The sequence below is a fragment of the Barbatula barbatula genome (genome assembly GCF_947034865.1).
Source record: "Barbatula barbatula genome assembly, chromosome: 6".
Taxonomy (NCBI): domain Eukaryota; kingdom Metazoa; phylum Chordata; class Actinopteri; order Cypriniformes; family Nemacheilidae; genus Barbatula; species Barbatula barbatula.
In genome coordinates, this window is record NC_136765.1 from 19,299,984 (window position 1) to 19,321,089 (window position 21,106).

Sequence of the window (21,106 nt, forward strand, 5' to 3'; positions counted from 1 at the left end):
TGGAAGACACAGATGAGAATTGTATATTATATAGTGAAAACAAATTGCAGAATCTGTTAAATTAAGAGTGTATTATTAAACTATTTTAACTGAATAATCTTAAGATTTTGATATATGGTTAAAACATTAAAACTTGGAAAAATAGGAAAAATAAATGCTACAATTATAGCGCTCAAATTTGTACAAGAATATATAAAGGGAAAATATTAGAATGCATTTTAAGGGCTTTTACAAAATGGAATGTTTGTAAATCCTAAAGATCCTAATTTTGCTATGATTATGATACACTATTAATTCAATTTAGTGATAATGGAACTTATATTTTGCAAAGCATTTCTGTGAAGAACATGGAAATATATTCTAGCATGGGCGAGAAGGAAAATTAACACAGATATAATGGTGATGAAAGATAACGTAAGTAACTGGAAAAAGATAGCATGAAACATAGATGAAAGCATATTGTTACTAGCATGTAACAAAATGAAATTATAATTAGCAGATATGTAAAACAAAAATGTGCTACTGTGTATACTGTATACATTGTAAAATTGAAAATGTCAAGTCATTTTACTTTGGTGAATACCGTTTTGAAAAAAGTGTCTGAGCATGAATAAAGATGATGTAGAAACGAGTAATTATGAGGAGGGAACACTCTGAATGAAGGGGTGAAAATGTTTCTGTATTTTGGTTTAAAAACATGTTTTGATGCAGCAATGAACAGATCGAACCTATTAGTTATTTATAATGTATGTCAAACTGATTGCGAAGTATTGTTATATATTAAAAGACCAAAGTAACTAAAAGAACACTGAAGTATATTTGTGAATTTAGTGATGCAATCAAAGTTTTATTGTATTCAAATGGATAACATGATAATGGTTATCTATTATAGTTTAGGAATTACTGTCAATAATTAAGTGTGGTCATTTTAAATGAGTGAAAATTGTATATGGATTAAACCATTGTTAGTTAAAAAATAAGAATTCTGAATATTAAGTATGGTACACGTTATGGCATTTAAAGGTGGACTGTCCATAATGGCATAACATATGTTTAGATGATTTTAAAATTTGTGTATTATTGAGGTATAACAATAATTGTTTATTTAGAAAGGTTCATGTCTTAGGATGCGAAATTCCAACCCTTGGAAGGAGGAGTGAAACAGGACAATTGTATGGATGTGCTGTTGAAGGATGAACTTGTCCAGGCAAATCCATGGATGAGTTCACTTTCGGTCAAGCACGAGAAAAGGCTTGTGGGTGGGTTAAGTTAGTTCAAGGACAACACAAGGTATAAAAAACAGAAGAACTGTCAGCCTCCTCGGATAGACCATCAGTATGCCCTGATGCTCGAAACCCAGCCTTAAGAAGCCTGAATACACTGTTGTTTAAAACCAAAGTTATTGTATTTAATATTATGTTTGTTGAATATTACTTCCCTTATATTTTGTTATAAAAAGAAAAGTAACCAATTAAAATAAATTTAATTGATTTTAAAAACTGCCTGCCTAGGTTTAATTTAGTGTTTTTAGACTTTGAGCACGAACATACCACAAGTCTTCTTACCAAATTGTAGTATTTTAAATACTTATAATTTAGGCTGGACTTCACTTACTTTACCGAGCCTTAGAATAAAAAAGAATGAGGTTAAAGGGGTTAAGACAAAAGTACAGATTAATAATTAACAACCTGAGCAATTTTCTTATGGCCGAAGTACAAGCAATGGCAGGCTGTTAATAGCAGAGCTCTTAGTCCTCACTACATGCATTTTTGTTGTAAGACAACTAAGACGCAAGTCTGTTAATAAAAAAGGATGAAGTTTGAGGATCTACTAACTGAGATCAATGGCTTCGGCAGGTTCCAGAAAATGATGATTTGCATCAGTTTTGTAGGGCGATTTATGATTCCGTGTCACTTCCTGCTAAGCAACTTTATCGCTGCCATCACGTCCCATCACTGTGACATCAGCTCTTTGGATGTTGACGGGATCTTTGGGAATCTGAGTTGGGAGGAAAGGCTGACTGTCAGTATTCCAAAACAGGAAGATGGAACTCCTGCTTCTTGTCACATGTTCTCTCATCCTCAGTTCCACCTGCTGTCAAACTCATCGAGCAGCACAGATCTTCCTGTAGTTCAGTGTCAGAATGGATGGGTGTATGATAACAGCACATTCAGCAGCACTTTGGCCACACAGGTGAGATCCTTTTGTCTTAATTACTGGCTTTGAAAAATCTTCATGTTCTTTAGAAGATATTCTTATAGTGTAGTTAATACTGTGTTTTCCTTTAGCTTATATAATCCTGTACCTCACTGTTTTTAAAACCACAAACTCTGCTTGTCTGTTTTAGCTAACTGCACAAATATTTTGACATGTGAATTCCATAGGGATGTGTTAATACTGGACTGGTAAATTAGGTTTAAAATCTCTGTGTTTTTGCAAAGTGGGATCTGGTGTGTGATAATAAAGGGCTGAATAAAGCTGTGGCCACCATCTTCTTTGTTGGGGTAATGTTTGGAGCAGTTTTCTTTGGATGCATGAGTGACAGGTGATGTATGCTATAGTTTATTGTGTGGTTTATGTCTCTTAACTAAAGCATTCATGAAATGATCTTTTCAAATTATTTATTAAACAATGGACAAATTGGTTTGATTTGGTTAATCTGAAGCAACTAGTGACTCGATAAAAGTATTTTTACTGCACACTTTTTATGTCATTTTTAAAACTTAGGGCTGTTAAACGATTAATCGTGATTAACCATGATTAATCGCATTCAGAATAAAGGGTTGTGTTCACATATCATATGTTTGTGTACTGTGCATAATAATTTTGTTTTATAACACATACATTTATAAATATTTATCAAGTATTTATACATTTATATTTACTAATAATTTCAATTATATATATTTAATTTATAATGTTATTTTTTTCTTAAATATATATGCATGTATCTATGTTTTAATAAATAAAAAAATCTATATAAGTACGCAGACATATATTTTGTAAGCACAAACGTTTATTCTGCATGCGTTTAATCATTGGTCAGCCCTATAAAAACATAATGGTTTCCCATAATTACTTGTACTTTTTCTTTCATCTATAACTATTTATAACAAATCTTCTGTATAAGTAAGCATGGCTTTTTTCATTGTGTAGATTTGGCCGTAAGCCGATGTTGCTGGTATCGTATGTATTAGGAATGGGTTTTGCAGTGGCCAGCGCTTTTTCCTCCTCCTTCATCATGTTTGCAGTGTTGAGATTCTTCACTGGATTTACCATCACTGGCATCCTCATCATCACTTCAGTGCTCAGTGAGAAGTTTTTTCTTCCCACCCTGTGATGTATTTTACTTGACTAAACTGTTTGTATAGACAAAGACAAATAGACTAGTAAAGAGTGACTTATTATTTAAATTATTTAAACTGTTTGCTCAAATTTGTGCATTTTTGCTCTTTCAGATGTGGAGTGGGTAGACATTCAGCACAGAAGACTGGTGTGTGTGATTGACAGCATGGCATGGGCTTGTGGGAGCATGTCTTTATCTCTCATTGCATTCTATGTGAGAGACTGGAGATGGTTGACAGTGGCTGTCACTTCACCTTCACTTCTGTGCACAATTCTCTGGTGGTAAACACAATATTTGTAAAAATAAACTGCCCTCATATTCTTAAAGATTGTATAACACACCCAGTTTCTGCCAATTCCATATTAATCTTGAGCACCTATACAGTAGTATTGCATACATCATATTGTCGAAGAGTATTTAGTTTGATCGAATTTATAAAAGAGAGATACAGCTGTACGTTTTTTTACGGAAAAACACGAGCGGCTGGAGGCAGGCAGGGTGAACGGAACTACAGCACTAGCACACAATATATCATCGCATTTCCCTTCGTGTTGTTAACATTATGTACATACGTGCCGATTGCGCACAAAACACAGACCTAGTTTAACTTACCACGTGCAGTTCATGTCCATCATGTTTTAGCACTGGGACTACGCCATTTATCAGTTTTAAACAATCTCAATCTGGCAAGCGGGTTTTCCTATCGCTCTTCGGTTGGCGCGTGGGCATGCTTTTCCAGGAGAATTTACCAGTGAAAGGAATAGGATCTAAGTTATGAAAAAAAGTTGGAGTGCTGGGGGAGTGTATCAAGCCCAGAAATACAGCATTATACGTCCAACTGGTTTTTTAACCATGTTAAGCATGAGAAGCAAGCACGTTCAACAGTGTAAAGATGTCAGAATGCATGACAGCTTGTTATCCCACCTTTATACACTTCACAGTTTTGCGTACCTATTAAGAGTTCATTGTTCAGTCCTACCATATGTTCACATTTCTGATGTAGTTGGATTCCAGAATCGTCTCGATGGCTAATAGTCAATGGAAAGACACAGAAAGCTCATTATAATCTTCACAGATGTGCAGTTATGAACCATAGGGAGGAAGTTATCTCAAGCATCGAGCACAAAGTAAGTAAGATGGCTTTTTTTGGCTTTCCTGCTGTTTAGGCAAACTTCAGCGTGTCCCATAACTTTACAGTTTCATTTCTTTTTTCGTACTTTAATTTTTTTTAGTAGTTTACGAAAGCAGGGTCAACAGGTCAATACTTTAACTGATCTTTCTCTTCCAAAGGATCTCACTAGCATCACTGCTACAGAAAATAGGAAGCATTCCTACCTGGATCTTGTCAGAACCCCTAAAATGAGAAGACTGGCTTTGTTAACTGGAACCATATGGTATGTTATTGAATATAAAAAATGTATCTGAAAATGAAAATTATGCCTTATCCTCATCCACATCCTCTATTTGAACTTATTACATTAAACAAACATATTTAAAAAAAAAAGATTTCTTACAGAAAAATAATACATGTCAGAAGTCGTGCATATGATTTTTGTGCCTCAAGCACCTTCCAAAATTTGGGGCTTACTATTCCATTACTGGCCATGTGCTCTGTTTGAAAGTCAGCTTTATTTTTGGGATATTAAATCATGCAATACTGGCTTTCTGTGATTTACAGGTTTTGTGTTGCTACTGCCACCTATGGAATAAGCCTCAACATTGCAGACTTTGGACTGAACTTGTACATGACTCAGTTTGTTTATGGAGCCATTGAGATTCCAGCTAAACTGAGCATCTATTACCTGCTTGAAAAGATTGGCAGACGTAAAACAGAGACTGGAGGTCTGTTGTTGGGTGGAATCTGCCTCATGATTAACATATTCATACCTAGAGGTGAGACAAATGATGGTTATTTACAAAAAAGTCACCCTCTCTAACTAGTCATGCACCAAATATGTTCATGTAACTCTCTCATTCAGATATGTGGCTTGGACGTAATGTGGTTGCTGTACTGGGAAAAGGTCTTTTAGTTGGTGCTTTTGCTACGATTACATTGTACTGCGCTGAGCTTTACCCCACTGTCCTGAGGTAACCAGTTAAATTACATCCTAAACTTAAAGGAAATAAGTATGTGATTGTTAAAAGATCTTTAGTTAAACTGGCGCATTACATACTGTACATTATAAATTAAATATATTCAGTATAAAATATAAAAATGCATTGGTGTGTTACCTGCAGGCAAAATGGGCTGGGCTATAACTCCTTCCTGGGTCGTCTGGGTGTGGCTTTGGCTCCTCTAATCCTGTTATTGGACAGCTTTTGGAGCTACCTCCCTCAGATCACCCTCTGTTTTGTAGCTCTTTTAGCTAGTCTGGTGGCCTGGCAGTTACCTGAGACACGGGGCAGATGTCTACCCGAGACTATAGAGGACATCGAGGATACATAATTATTATTATAATTAATTAGATACATAAAGGATGTTTAATTTGCACAGCGAGGACACAGATACATCTCTCCATCATACATACATTGTTTAGGCTTTCTGTGTATCTGTATCTGTTTAAACTTTAAATCTGTGTTTATGTTGCTAGTCTTGCCTTTGTATTTTGTGTTTAGTGCTGTAAAGAAATGCATAATTTCAGGTTAAAGTAAAACATACATGTACAATTTTTTTGTTTAAATAACATTCATTAGATATTACATCTTTTTACATGTGACCACTCATTTAATTAAATGAAACATTTATTGATACATTTTTGGCTGCAGAGCTCACTTTCCCAGTGTTCAAACCCTTTGGTCCAAAAACTAAACTGAAATGATCTAGTTTAAACTGCTTTGTAGAAACATTTCGAGCTCAAGTTTAAAATTTACATAACTTCCATGTCAACGGAATGGCCTGCACACTGCAGACTAAAAAAGTTCATATATAAACATAGTAGATTTTCTGCGTGACTGCGTCTGTCAGCAGTCTAAACTAGAGTATGAACTTTTATCAGAATACGTTCTCAGAAACATATTAATACAGCATGGACACTCGACCTCTGTCAAAAGTGCTCAAGATGACTTGGGTTTACTTGGTTGCAGTTAATAATAGGCTATCATAGTATGAAGGTAAATCAGTAGCAAAACTTTAAAGCACTTTAAAGATTTGTGAGTTTTGTCTACGAGTGCAAATCTCAACATTCAACTTCATTTTTTATTTGACAAGTTTTCACATTGGGGCTGTTGTAAGTTGTAAGTCTGAAGGTCAATGAATAACAAAGTAACTGGTTGGTAAAAAAGGGAGTCAACTCTGAATCACGCAAAAGAGACGTGACCTATTCCGAGTCTCTAACCGCAGCGTAACAACGTCACAAGAAATAGTTCCCATCAATGTTTTGCTTGGACTGCCGCTTCACGCTTCAAACTTCACTCTCCTCCCCCTAACACTGTCGCTCGTTCGTGATGCGTTTGCATCATGTCTAGAACCTGTGTTCTACGTTGTGAAATGAAGTCCATCTTATTTAACTTACAAAGCAAGAACCTCTGAGGATACAATGGTTACAATTTCTTTTCAAACGACACCAAAGGAGTTTAACCCTAGGGTTTTACTGTACGCACGTCATTTCACCGAAGATCGCTTCAATAATCTTGGCGCGTGAACTGCAGGATATGTTAAATAATTTTCCTTGAAAAAGGGGGAAATACCAACTTTATTTGGAACTGTTAGCTCCACCGAATCACAACCTGAAAGTGTGACAGTTTATTTTTGTTAACTCTAAATCTATTAACTCTCAAAGTATTTATTTGAAGAACTGAGTGGAGTACTATATGTATTGTAATAAGATCTGAAGATACAAACACCGTACACTGTATGCTGTGACAACTAGTCTAAGTAATATACTGTTACTAGAGCGGTGTAAATGTCCTTTTTGCACCTATATAGATATATAGGGGTGAAACTAAAATAAATTTTTAAAACGTCGACTTTCTAAAATGCTCTTTGTAACATAACAACGCAGAGTAAAGATTAAATAATATTATTACTAAGGTATTAACAGTATTTTAAGTTAAATGTATATTCACGTCAAACTGCTATCTATAAACTGTATATAATATCCAACCATCTGTTAACCGTAATCCTGTAATGATTATACACGTTCCGCTTTCAGAACGTGTTTAACCAATCATGTTAGACTACACCATCTGACCAATCACATGACAGTAGGCTCGAGAATAAAAGGGGATTAGATGGTTGAGAGCCAGTCAAGAAGTAAGGTAAGAATAACTGCCTATTTTTATGACATAATAGTGTTTTTACACCTTGTATGTACATACAGTTGTTGTTGGACACTATAAACCAAAGTAGGACTTTAAAAATCCAATGTTATGTACTCTTTAATTTACAAATTCACAAATTAAAATCGACATGCTCTCAAGTTTTGCTACTGATTTACCTTCATATGATACCACCTAGGTTCTGCCCAACCTACATTTATTATCTGGCATGAGACGCGACTAATGAAAGAATTGTATTTACATATGAATAGATCTGCTTGCATCATATAGGGGTTTTTGTACTGTTGTACATCACAACTCACAGAAGTGCATGGATGTAATTGTCAATCAGACGGGATTAAAGGAATTGTGTTCATTAAATATAAAGTAATCATATTTTTAGAGTGTAATTCGGGATGGACAGGCACTCCCAGGAGCAACAGTGGTGCAAAATTTTAAATTTGAGAAAAAGATGGGATTGGAATGACAGGGCAATTTTGCTGTTTTAAAATGTGTTTTGTAGAATATTTAACTAAAGCAGAATTACACTACTGTATGTTGTTTTATAAATCCTACATTTAATTTGACAAAAGTGAGTTTAAGAGTCCCAGGAATCACAGAAATATTCCATGATGATGATATTTTATACAGTAGGTCTGCCTTTCACATCAGTGGTCCTCAGACCTTAGAGCTCTTCATCAGAATGTACTTTCTCTTACAAGATTTCTATGTGGTCAAGTCACCATTTCTTTGATGTTAAGTGCCCACATTGTGTGTTCTTTAACCATGTCCTGTTTCTTTAATAAATAAGTATAATTTACAAGGTTTGTGAGGCATGGGGCGCAAGGTTTGTATACAATTGTAGCCTTAACCGCATTCATGATTTTTACAAAGAAAGATAAAGATTAAAAGTCTTATATGGATCAGTGTAGCAAAAAGACCATGTTGGCACTGGCGTGTCCTTGACCGTACAGTTCAGTCAAATCACGCAATCTGGGATGACTACATAAAAGAGTGCTGTTGTGGATGTGCTGTATAATGCTGTGAAAGCACATTGTTGTTTATTAACCAGTAATCTGGTTATAATACATTCCTATTCTTTCGGTTCTTCACATTGCCTTTTAAAAGACAAAAATAAGGTAAGTGGATAAGTCATCCCAAATTTCTAAATCATTTCACCCATTTTGACAAATGCTTGGTTTTGCACAGACCGACACATGTAACCGAGATTTATTTAATGGTCAAAGTACAACCAGTGTCTGGCTTATAATTACCAACCTTTGAAATTGTAAAACATCCTTAATACATAACCCATGGTTGTCTTAAACAGACACATAGGACGCAATTCCCTTCATCAGAGAAATATGAAGTTTGAAGATCTGCTTACTGAGATCAATGGCTTTGGCAGGTTCCAGACGATGATTATTCGCATCAATTTTGTCAGACGATTTACCATCCCTTGTCACTTCCTGCTAAGCAACTTTATCGCTGCCATCCCGTCCCATCACTGTGACATCAGCTCTTTAGATGTTGACGGGATCTTTGGGAATCTGAGTTGGGAGGAGAGGCTGGCTGTCAGTATTCCAAAACAGGAAGATGGAACTCCTGCTTCTTGTCACATGTTCTCTCATCCTCAGTTCCACCTGTTGTCAAACTCATCGAGCAGCACAGATCTTCCTGTAGTTCAGTGTCAGAATGGATCAAACCTGATTTTAGTCAACACATTGCGTTTTGATAAGCTGTTTTCTATTGCAAAGTGGGAACTGGCGTGTGATAATAAAGGGCTGAATAAAGCTGTAGCCACCATTTTCTTTGTTTGGAGTGATGTTCGGAGCAGTTTTCTTTGGAGGCATGAGTGACAGGTGGTGTTTCAGTTTAGTTTTTTCAAAAACTTTATAGACCTGTAGCAGTAAATAACTAAACACTAATTTGATTGGGATTTTTTATCAATTACAAAAATTACAGTCATCTCTTTATGAAATGGTAACATACTGCAAATGCACTAAGCATAGCTTCTATTCATTATGTAGATTTGGCCGTAAGCCGGTGTTGCTGGTGTCATATATATCAGCAATGGGGCTTGCAGTGGCCAGCGCCTTTTCCTCCTCCTTCATCATGTTTGCAGTGTTAAGATTCTTCACTGGATTTACCATCACTGGCATAATCATCATCACTTCAGTGCTCAGTGAGAACCCCTTAGTGTTTCTGTTTTTTTCTATTCTCACACCGCTTCATGTAATGTGATGCTTACAACTGACAAAATGACAAATGTATATATGAAGAGTATATATGTAATAAAAAGAAATTCTTGTTTTTTATTGTCATTATAATAGGGTTAGTTAGCTCTATTTTGTAGGTGCTATGGCTTAAATCTAAACAAATCAACTTTATGAGTTATGTATTTTGGAATATAAACTCTTCTTATGTATGTCTCTTTGAGATGAACTGAAAGTTTCACTTATGTGTGTGACAACTCTTAGCTAAGTGACGATAAGAACACAACACATTTTGCACTACTTATTAACTACATTCGTACAAAGTACAATTGGCTTGCCAATTTGGAAACATTACAGAAAAAAACAGAGCAGAAAAAATAGAGATACTCAGTTTGTCATGAATGTATATGCAGCTTAACCAGTCTATAGAACAATTAACTTTTTTTATTTTGTTTGTTCATTTGTGTTCTTACAGATGTGGAGTGGAGTGGGTGGACATTCAGCACAGAAGACTGGTTTGTGTGACTGACAGTGTAGCGTGGGCAATCGGGAACACTGCTTTATCTCTTTTTGCATTTTGTGTGAGAGACTGGAGATGGTTGACAGTGGCTGTCACTTCACCTTTACTTTTGTGCGCAATTGTTCGGTGGTAAACACAATTTTTCTAAAATAAACCTTTTAGACATGATCATTAGTAATTCATGACATAATTTTACTTTTGGAAGTTGTTCTAAACCTGTATTTTGTTTGGTTGAACAAAAAAGATATTTGTAAGAATCTTAGCAACTGAGATTTCTAGGGCACCATTGACTACCATAGCAGAAACAAACATAGTATATTTTGCTAACATTTTATCTAAATATATTTATTTGTGTTTAACAGAGCAAATCAATAATTAAAAATTGAAGCAGCATTGTAATATAAAATTATTAATTTGTGTTAAATTGAAGATATGAAGTCAAATACATCTGGGATTGCATAAGGATGAATAAATTGTCCTGTACATTGAACCAACATACCTGTACATGACCCCTTGAGAAAGGCAGGAACTTTCAAGGCGTTTAAAAAGCTTTACACTCACCCAACTTGTTCTTCCTAGGCTCTCTCTAGCATCATTACTACAGACACAGAGAAAAAGAAACATTCTTACCTGGATATCATCCGAACCCCTAAAATGAGGAGACTGGCTTTGCTTACAGGCACCATATGGTATGCAACTGAATTTAAGAGGAGAGTCCAACTGAAAATGAAAATTATGAACTCGCCTTCAACATTTTTAACAAAAACATTTTATTATCTGCAGGTTTTGTGTTGCCACTACCACCTATGGAATTGGCTTTAACATTTCAGGCTTTGGACTGAACTTGTACCTGACTCAGTTTGTTTATGGAGCCATTGAGATTCCTGCTAAACTGAGCATTTGTTACCTGCTTGAAAAGCTTGGCAGACGTAAGACCGAGACTGGAGCTCTTCTTTTGGCTGGAATCTGCCTCATGATTAACATTTTCATACCCAGAGGTGAGACAAATGACAGACGATGGCAAACAATGTAAAAGTATGTATATTATTTGAACGATTGCAAAATATAATTTTTAAATATTCATATTTTTCAGCAAGTCACTAATGGTTTTAAAAGATGTTATATCTTTTTTCAATTTTGTTTCTTTTGCTACAATTATATTATACAGCTCTGAGCTTTACCCCACTGTCCTGAGGTAAACAAGAGTAAATTCAACGTTTATATAATCTAAATTTAAAATCTGGGAATTAAAACCTAGACGATTTAATGTTGCTAAATAGAATTTATTGCATAATTAATAATGATATCAAAAGATATAGGTCAAGCATGGCATGCATGAAATAATCATTTAAGTATGTATTACTGTACATTAAGTGTAATGCATTTGTGGATACTGCAGGCAAAATGGGCTGGGCTATAACTCTTTCCTGGGTCGTCTGGGTGTGGCTTTGGCTCCTCTAGTCCTGCTATTGGACAGCTTTTGGAGCTACCTCCCTCAGATCACCCTCTGTTGTGTGGCTCTCTCTGGTAGTCTGGTGGCCTGGCAGTTACCTGAGACACGGGGCAGATGTCTACCTGAGACTATAGAGGACATTGAGAGCACTGAGTAAGTCATTGAGTCATAACCTAAAATGTATACTAATATGGGAATATATAGACTTCAGAAGCCCTAAACATTTGGGTTTCTACCATTTTGCATACCATCTTCTTTGTTATTTCAGGTTATTACAAGAATATATGCTTTAATTAGAAACTATTCTGCTTGATATACTGAATAACTTAAAGGTGCAAGGACTGAACAAATAAATAATGACCAAACATTAAAAATACAATCACACTGAAAGGTTCATGTGTGTCTATTGTGTGTTTTCTCTCACAAAGTCTTGTCTCTGTTATATTAAACAGGAAAAATAAAAAAAATCATGACAACCGGAAAGAAGCTTTATGACAAATGAAAAACGATGACGGTGACCTGCTGAGATTGTTCAAAATTTTGTACGTTTTTATCACATTGTTTCACCATCAAGTTCAACTCTGTGTATATTGAAAACTAATTCTAGAGCTCTTTAAAAGTATCTTTATTAGTTACACAAGTAAAGGATTTACAGCTTTCTCAAGTAATAATTACCTTTTTAAAAACCTCTTCTAATTAAGACACTAAACAGGCATGTGAATGAATACACAGAAGCTGGGAGTCTGTGTAGTACTGTGTGTTTGTGAAAGAGAGCTTGTGCGAGTGTATATGTACATATACATAGGACGGGAACTGTCGCTTTGTATGTTTTTTTCTTAAATGGCAGCAACCATTGGATCTGTGCAGTAAAATAACACTATATAGATTACAATTATGTTAAAAAACATCTCTGTACCAAATTAAAAAAGTGTTTGACTTAATTTTCGCTTGGCATCTCGTTCTCTCCATTTTCTTCGTAGACATAACAGCCCACCTTTCCTATGTTCACACCTTTTGGTCCAAAAAGGTACCCGTAGCAGGGCACGTGGCAATAGGGGTTGCCCTCATGCTGTGAAAATGTAAATGTTGAGTGTATGAGTGGCAGTAATTTTAGTACATGGCTGTTGTACTTCTGAAACCTTGCATATCCATATTTTGTGATAATTTATTTGCCATAAATTATTGTAATTAATCGGCCTTTATGTTTGCAATTAGGTTTTGCAATTATTTAACCAATAAAAATTTATTGTCAACTTTGAAGACACAGTATTTAAACATTTAAAAAGTACAGTTTTTTACCCATTTCCTGAAAAAGCTCATTTGGACATCCAAGGTTTCGTGCAGAAAGCGATAATATATTACACTAATAATTCACAAAAAAGGGTTTGAGAGTACCTCTGCATGGCCACCAGGTGTCAGTGTTTTCTTGCACCTCATACAGCGAAGGCAAGGTCTGTGCCAATTACGACCCAGTGACATCACCTTCTCAGCTGTAGCATTAGATCATGGCATCATCTTATTACATCACAAATTAGATCATAAGGATAGACAAGTGCTGTTATTAAGTTAATGTTATACATTAAAAGTAAAAACATATATATTTGGAAAATAAATCAGTATCATTTTCTGGAAAAATAAGGACAGCGGATGCACAGATAATGTAATGCTGTGTTTTAGTGCAAATGATAAAAAACACTGAAATACAACTACAATTCCTCTATATTTAAAAAACAAAAAAAGTGTTTCAAAGTAAATCTTGATGTCTCACAGTTGACACATTCATACAGAATTCTGCACAGAAGCACCAAACCACACACACAGCAACCACAGACATTCCTTAAAGTTCTCAAATCTCTGAAAAGTCTTTGTTCAAATATATTGGACTCACCGAAATACACTGCCTTTCCACAGCCGGGACACATATACGTCTCTCCAGCAAACATACGCGTAGGAGTAGCAGAAGCTATAAATAAACAAACATGGATAAGGAATGGGATAGTTCATCCAAAAAATGAAAATCCTGTCATCATTTACTGTCATCATTTACTCACCCTCTTGTCATTCCAAACTGTATGCCTTTCTTTCGCAGAACACAAAAGAAGATATTTTGAAGAAAGTTGGTATCCGAACAGCGTCGGCACCCATCGTCACTTCTATGGACACAAAACCAATGCAAGTGAATGGGTGCCAGTAAAAACATTCTTCAAAATATCTTCTTTGGGTTCTGCGAAAGAAGGAAAGTCATGAAGGTTTGAAATGACAAGAGGGTGAGTAGATGATGACAGAATTTTAATTTTTTGGATGAAACACAGAATTTTTCTTAGAGTTCTGTCAGTTTTAAATCATAATTTCATTTCCTGGGTTCATTTATCAGCATGAACTCAGCATAGTTTCAGTGAAAATCAAGGGGGCGAGCCTGTGCGTTTAGAAAACAGTTACAATTCTCCAGACGTTTTCACAGTGCCCCTAAAACCCTCCCCTAACATTCCTCCCATGTCCCCGCCTGACGGAAAACACCTATTAAGGGGAAAAATTTCAGGAAGGGAGCCAATCAACAGAGCCCATTAAAATTCCACTGTGTAAAATCCCAAGGGGGTCACTTCAGACAGCTATCCCCCACCCCTCATCACTACACACAGTATTTTATGCCTCTCCTCCCTTGCACTCAGTGTGTTAGAATGTATGTTTAAAAGTGCTGAGGAAGGATATGAAATGTGTGGAACAATGTTTCTATAGCCTATGCATAGGGAGTTTGTTGTTCCTAAACAGGACATGTAATTATCACTTGAAAGTCCCCTATCTGAAAAAAGCTGCGTGCGTTTGTTACCTTTAGGTTGATTATAGTTGATCTGCAAGTTTGTCCAAGGAGTAGTCGGCGATCCTTCTAAAGGGCTGTTACACGATTTATTAACAGGTGTCGGTGGAGGCGTGTCATATATGTAGGACCCTGCCCCTCCAATATTCACACCTAGCAATTAGAGGACAGAACAATGAGAACCCTTCTATTACTTTGAGAGCTATAAAGCTCATATCTAAGTTCCAGACTCTTCTAAAGAACAAAGCATTACTCAAAAGCCAAAATATCTTGCTCATTCTAATAAAGTTGTGTGCTAGGAATGATACATGACCACTTACACAGTATAATAGAAGCTCAATCAAGCATATTCTTAACTCCATTGAGCATACAATAACACAAGCTTTACACTTAAAACACAATACAGGCATACACTGTAAAAAAAGAAAATTGACATATTCCGGCAACTGGGGCGCCAGAAATATAATGTAAAAATCTTTTTTTATAGTTTTTTCTGAAGTTTGACGTTTTCTGACTGTATTCCAATTTGAAATATTTCCCTACTGCTCCCCCAATTCAACCATCAAGTTTGTCTACATCTCTCTTTTTTCTTTATGAAGATTTTACGTATACATATTTGTGTGCATGTTCATGTTTAAATGAGCTTAGATGAAAGATAATTACTTGCATTCTTGAGAAGTTAAAAAAACATGAGGGGATTGTCCGATTTTTTTAAAAACTTTGCATGAGTTCGGAGTGTGTTTGGCTAAAAACAGTTAGAATTTTTCTACACGCTTAAATACTGAAACCTTTTCTGACTGCAGGGAACAAACAGACATTTATCTGAAGAGCCTTTTTCTGTTTTCTCCTCTCTCGCTCCCTCTCGTTCTCTCACACACTAACAAAGACACAGGCTAGTGTTTCCAATTGTGAGTGAACTGTCTTTGATTGTAAAGTTGTTCTAAAAGTCACAGAGAGTCAGATGTCTGTAAATGAGCCCTTATTCAAACCCTTATTTCCTTTAAGGGCACATGAAGCATACAGATCATGGCAAACATTTATCCTCCAAGAGCCTCCTGACTCTGCTTCAGTGATATTGTGGAAAATACACAACATTCCCTCTCTCGCACAAATACATACAAACAAAGTCTTTATAACAATAAATCTGTGTCTTCTAAATTAAGAAGCCACGAACCTTTCCATTATAATTGTATATACCTTTTGGTCCGAAGAGGGTTCCATAGCATGGTTTATGACAGTATGGTAATCCATCATGCTGTTGGAGAGAGAAAATAATAATTAAATTCATACTTTTCTCTCCATTGTAGTTTTATTTGTTTTACTTTATTTTCCAATACGGATGTTTTATCAAGCGATGTTTTTTTACTTGTTTATATGTGCTATTGTACTATTAGAAGATCAAATTTCTTTTGCACAATTACTAAATGCCGGCAGCTATGCTGGAAAAAAATTTGTCCAGCTAAAAACCACACTAAAAATATACTGTAAATATATCGATGGGAATATCTTTCTCAAAACATTCATTTTACAAAAATGATACATTTAAATTATAATTCATACATTCGTATGATAATGTCAGTCACTATTCTTCTCAAATAAAAAATTTCATGGAGGGATACTTTTTTAGATGATGTGTGTTTGAGTGTTGAAATGAGAGGGAGAAGGCTGTCGTGCTGGAGTCATTAGGAATCATTGTTTATGCTTCTGTTCCTTCCTGCCACTCCCAGGCTACATAAAAAGACTCAGTCAGAAACTTTTTTTTCTTCTGCGTGTGTGCACGATAGCAATCGCTTTCTTTTTACACCAAAACACCATTCTAGACTAATATTAAATAAAGGATCAATACATTATTGAACAGCATTCATTTGAATCTCAGAATTCCCCCTGAAACTTCCCTTGGAATGTCTAAATCTCAGTGCCCGTCCAGAAAACCCCTCACAGTGTTGCTTAAAATATTGTCTTGTTCACACCAGGAGTCATTTCCTAAAGAACACTTGGAGTTTAAAGGCAGTCTACACCTGCAGACAGCCAACCCCATCAACAAAACAACCTCCTGCTGATCAACACATTCACAGAAAGAGCACAGATGGCTATTAAAATAAATAGAACACAATGACTATAATAAAACAATAACAAGACTAAATATATCCATGAGACAATGAAAGATTGTGAGTGTTTCACCATTTCAATCAACCGATCCACAAAGACATAAAAGTCCCTCATCATAACAAAGTAACTCAAGACGTAACTTACCTTATAATTACACTAAAGCAATGTTTGACTGTTCTGTTTGTGTTTGTGCAAGAGTGCGAGATAGAGAGATAGAGAAGGATGAAAGGAAGAGAACAACAGAGAGAGAGACGGCTAGGGAGGGCAAGTGGGGAGAGGGATGATTGTTTTCTAGATTGAATGAACACTATCTTTGTCCTCTGTTGTCCTTGTAATAATACTGGTGTGTGTGTGTGGGGGGGGGGGGGGGTTGCTTATGCTTATAGATAAAGACTTATGAGTGTGTTTGAATGTGTTGTCAGTTCTCAAAGAATTTTACTGTGGTCAAGAATGTTATAATTTACAATTTCCTGCAGTAGAAAAGGCCCAAAGAAGAAGAATGTTTCCCATTCCTTTACTACAGTCAGTTACTTTCTGCACTGTTGTCTCTGCCTGTCATTGTGTTTTTTGTTCTATACTGGAAAAATTATATGAATCAGAAGTATCAAAGGATATTTAGTCAAGTTTATTTCTATAGCTCAAATGTGCTGCACAAACTACACTCTTAAAAAAGGGTGCTTCAAAAGGTTCTTCAAGACCATAAAATAACTTTTTGGTTCAATAATACTTTCAGTTTCACAAAAGGTTCTTTGTGGCGAAAAAGGTTCTTCAGATTATAAAAAATAGAAAGAGATGGTTCTTTGTGGAACCAAAAATGGTTCTTCTATGGCACTCTGTGAAGAAAATTTCAAGCACAATTATTTTCAAGAGTGTATTGTAAAAAGGAGCTTAAACAAAAGTGTTTCAAACAAACAGAAAAGGTTTGTGTCCTTGCTTCATGGCTTTTTTAGCATTCAGGTTCAGAGTAATAGACCATAAACAATATTTTTCTATCCAAAAATATGAATAACTGCAATTTCTCTCAGCCCGTCAGACTCAGAAAACATTCCAGACAGCACCAATCAGGTTACTATAAATACTTATTATCTGTGTTCTGACATGTTATGCGTTATGCTCAATCAAACCGAGAGGCCATGTGCATGAACATTGTGGGTTGTCTAAAACAAAGTAGCAAAAATCAAAAGAGGTGCATGACACCCCTGTCTTTGTTGAGTGAATGTGTCAGCTATCTGGAGATGATTTAAGAACTTTCAGTTCTTTAACAATTTAGACCTATGAAGCAGAATATATCAGACAGGACAATCATACATAAAAAGATAGGAAACAAGTCAGTGGAAGAAGGGACAATGAGCGCAGAATGAGGAGGGCACACTTGACCTAGTATAAATGTCAACATCCAGGAACCATATATTTCAAATCTTGGTCCCTTACAGTTTTTGTAAGAGAATGATCACGTGTTGCCTGTGCTATCTAATCATAATGAGCACTGAAGCACTGGAGTCTGCCCTAACAAGTTTTAAAGGAACTTAATTCAGTGAACTATACACATGAATTCACAAAGAATATACATGCTGATGCAGATTTAGTCATTTGAAAAAACGTGTATAAAAATAAATGTTACTGTTAATTGGGTGTGTTGATTTGACATGAATAAATCAGAAATTAAATAAATCTGCGCATTTCATGAATTTCTCAAAAAAATAAAACAGGATTTAGGTCCAATATCCAACTGCATTTATCCATTGTTTGAAATTAGTTTGGACTTAACCATATTCCTTTGGACCACTGAATAAACATTACGTTTGGCACTTTCTTTTTTTGTACATATAATGATTTTGTTTATTTTATAATGTACATTTTGTACTCAAATAAAGCCTCAGGCTGTTTTGATTTAAACTTAGTGTACAAATCTATTTTCATTTTTGATGAAATCGCAGCAGACCTGCTTACCTCTGCATGGCCTCCAGCAGACAGAATCTTACAGCACCGCTCACATTTCAGACAGAAGCGATGCCAGTTTTTCCCCAGAGAGCTTACTTTCTCCGCTGAAACAGTGAGAATAATGTATTATATAAACGGTGCCAAAATGTGTATAATAATATAATGTATAACATGAAGATGACAGTTCTCATTGACTGTAGTGCTAGACATTGTTTTCAAACTGGTGAAATTTCAGGAGCCAACTTAATCGAAAGTACCATTCACAGTTCGATTCATACTGCAGACAAAAACTACAAAATCTGCCTGAAAGCACCAATTACAAGTTGTATATTGAAGGTACCGGTCTGTTACCATGAGGGCTTCAGATCATGTCTATATACAGTGGTAGGCTATTAAAAATGTGTAATAAACAGGTAAGGGTTGTGAGACACAAAGGCTTAGAGAAAAACTATCCACAGAAACACAGATTCTTCAGAGTGAGGTGTGTGTGTGTGCAAAATAATTTAGCATCAAAGCAGAGGAAGAACAACCTGGAACATCTAAAGAAACGCTTCAAATGTGGATCCTGTTTCACTGCTAACCCTGCTGGGTCTCAGATAATGCCTCTTTGCATTCAGGTTTGCTCTAATCAAGCAGGCTTTGACATCCGCATTTTCTCTGTGACCTTCTGATCTTCAAGCTGTCCTTGTTATATCAAACAAACAACCCACTTATCTGATGTTTCAGAATAAACAAACGTATGTGTTTAAAAGTGAAACCTATGATCCGATGTATTTGGACTTTGACTAACAAAGCCCACAGCATGAAAAAACACGTCAAAGAGTTAGTTTCTAAATGTAAAATAAATTCAATATTTACGTTTGTTTTAAGCAAACACACAGTAAACACTCATGGACTTCGGAACACATGAATGTAACAAATGAATGTGTCCAATGAAATTCAGTTTGGATCATTGATCAACAGAAAAGTGTGCTGGAAAGTTACAAAACAGAGTAGTGTCCGGAAAACAATGCGGTTTAGACATTGGGGGGAATAAACCCTACTCCCCAAATGCCTCACAAACTTCAGCCGACATTCCGAGGGTCCGTCTGACTCTTCGTCTCGCACACACATTCCATCACGCAAAACTTGCCAGGTCAAACAGAGAGTCAGAGCATATTCAGAAGTCTAATCTCAACAGTGATATCAAATCATTAAGTTGACATATCTGTTCTTCAGCACAGCCAGAGAGAGTTACTCCATCCGCTAACCTGCAACAGTAGTACAACAGATAAAGTCCCTTGCCAAATTCATTACGTAACGCCACACCATCACCCAGTTCTCTTTTCACGGGCAATAGCATTTACTAACCCTGCGGCTACTGGATGCCAGGACAGAATACTAAATAGGAAACAACAATGATGGGGCAGACTAGAGAACAACATCCTGCATGGTTGTGAGAGCATCAGGGTCAATTTTGGTTGACCTATTAATAACAATAGCCCAGTTCTGCTCCGGCTGAGATTAACCCTCATGCCCTTCAGGGACAAACTTCCTTTGTGTTTGGGGTCCCGATCACATATGTTTAACAAACAAAAATACTTTTTTATGTATCATATATCATTACATCCCAAACAGTTAAACCCATTACGCAGACTTCTGCATCCAACTTTCACAAAGTAATCTTGAACTTGAGGACAGTGGTTTTTGAAGGTCAAACTGACTACAATATAATTCATTTAATTTAATAAAATTCTTATACATACTGATACACTTTATACACCAGAAGATAATAGCTTTGCATTTATTAATTGTGTCTCTGACAGCAGACAATAACATAAGAGGACTTTTTTATCTAACCTGACACCTGGTTTAAGACCACAAAAATGAAAATAAGGATACAATTCACACGGCTTATTACCCATTTACAAGAACAAACGACTTGTTATATAACAAACTCCGTCGAGTTTTGCAGAAGATTATTCCTTCTTAAAATTGTCCTTTCAACATGAATTATGCATTCCTTGCCAGTTGAGTCAATTGGTTTAAGCTGCTGATAAAATTATAAATAAATTAACTAGGCTTGTATTTTGTTTAGAGGTATTTGAGAGTCTACACCAGCTGAAAACGCTCACCGAAAAACACAGGTTTATCGCATCTTGGACAAATGGACGTCATTCTGGAAAGTGTTGCTGACCGCAGGCTCGAGTCCTCTCGGTTCGCTGCTGGTCCCTCAGTGCTGCTTCATTCTGTGTGCAACACAAGTCGCGCCACAGCGTTTATTTAACTTTAAAGAGTCTGAGAGCTTAGCTCATGAATATTAAATACGTTACATGACGTTCGCGCACACGTCTAATTGATTGGCTGAAAGACAGGCGATGGCAGAGCCGGTACATTGACGAGTCCTACTATAATGACGGCTTAGCTGCTGAATATTAATTAGGTCACGTGACTGGACGCCGCCAGAGGT

General features: G+C 36.0%; 3 protein-coding genes and 1 pseudogene across 4 annotated transcripts; 3 read left to right on the top strand and 1 right to left on the bottom strand.

Moving 5' to 3' along the window:
* Positions 1-1,699: 1,699 nt before the first annotated feature.
* On the top strand, positions 1,700-6,098 carry LOC306895444 (solute carrier family 22 member 7-like). Its single transcript, XM_079458677.1, has 9 exons — positions 1,700-2,193; positions 2,442-2,545; positions 3,157-3,311; positions 3,459-3,627; positions 4,350-4,473; positions 4,637-4,740; positions 5,025-5,239; positions 5,326-5,434; positions 5,585-6,098. The coding sequence occupies exons 1-9, from the start codon at positions 1,813-1,815 to the stop codon at positions 5,790-5,792; spliced, it is 1,569 nt and encodes a 522-aa protein (XP_079314803.1). The 5' UTR covers positions 1,700-1,812; the 3' UTR covers positions 5,793-6,098.
* A 2,255-nt stretch (positions 6,099-8,353) lies between these two features.
* On the top strand, positions 8,354-10,433 carry LOC306895447 (solute carrier family 22 member 7-like; annotated as a pseudogene). Its single transcript, XR_013788358.1, has 3 exons — positions 8,354-9,465; positions 9,634-9,788; positions 10,295-10,433. The product of XR_013788358.1 is annotated as a solute carrier family 22 member 7-like (transcript).
* On the top strand, positions 9,885-12,731 carry LOC306895450 (solute carrier family 22 member 7-like). Its single transcript, XM_079458682.1, has 5 exons — positions 9,885-10,468; positions 10,919-11,028; positions 11,123-11,337; positions 11,739-11,945; positions 12,245-12,731. The coding sequence occupies exons 1-4, from the start codon at positions 10,415-10,417 to the stop codon at positions 11,798-11,800; spliced, it is 441 nt and encodes a 146-aa protein (XP_079314808.1). The 5' UTR covers positions 9,885-10,414; the 3' UTR covers positions 11,801-11,945; positions 12,245-12,731.
* Positions 12,266-21,063, bottom strand: crip3 (cysteine-rich protein 3). Its single transcript, XM_079458680.1, has 7 exons — positions 20,772-21,063; positions 18,667-18,761; positions 15,805-15,862; positions 14,620-14,760; positions 13,681-13,755; positions 13,188-13,282; positions 12,266-12,861 (listed from the first exon to the last, which is right to left on the bottom strand). The coding sequence occupies exons 1-7, from the start codon at positions 20,812-20,814 to the stop codon at positions 12,730-12,732; spliced, it is 639 nt and encodes a 212-aa protein (XP_079314806.1). The 5' UTR covers positions 20,815-21,063; the 3' UTR covers positions 12,266-12,729.
* Positions 21,064-21,106: the final 43 nt, after the last annotated feature.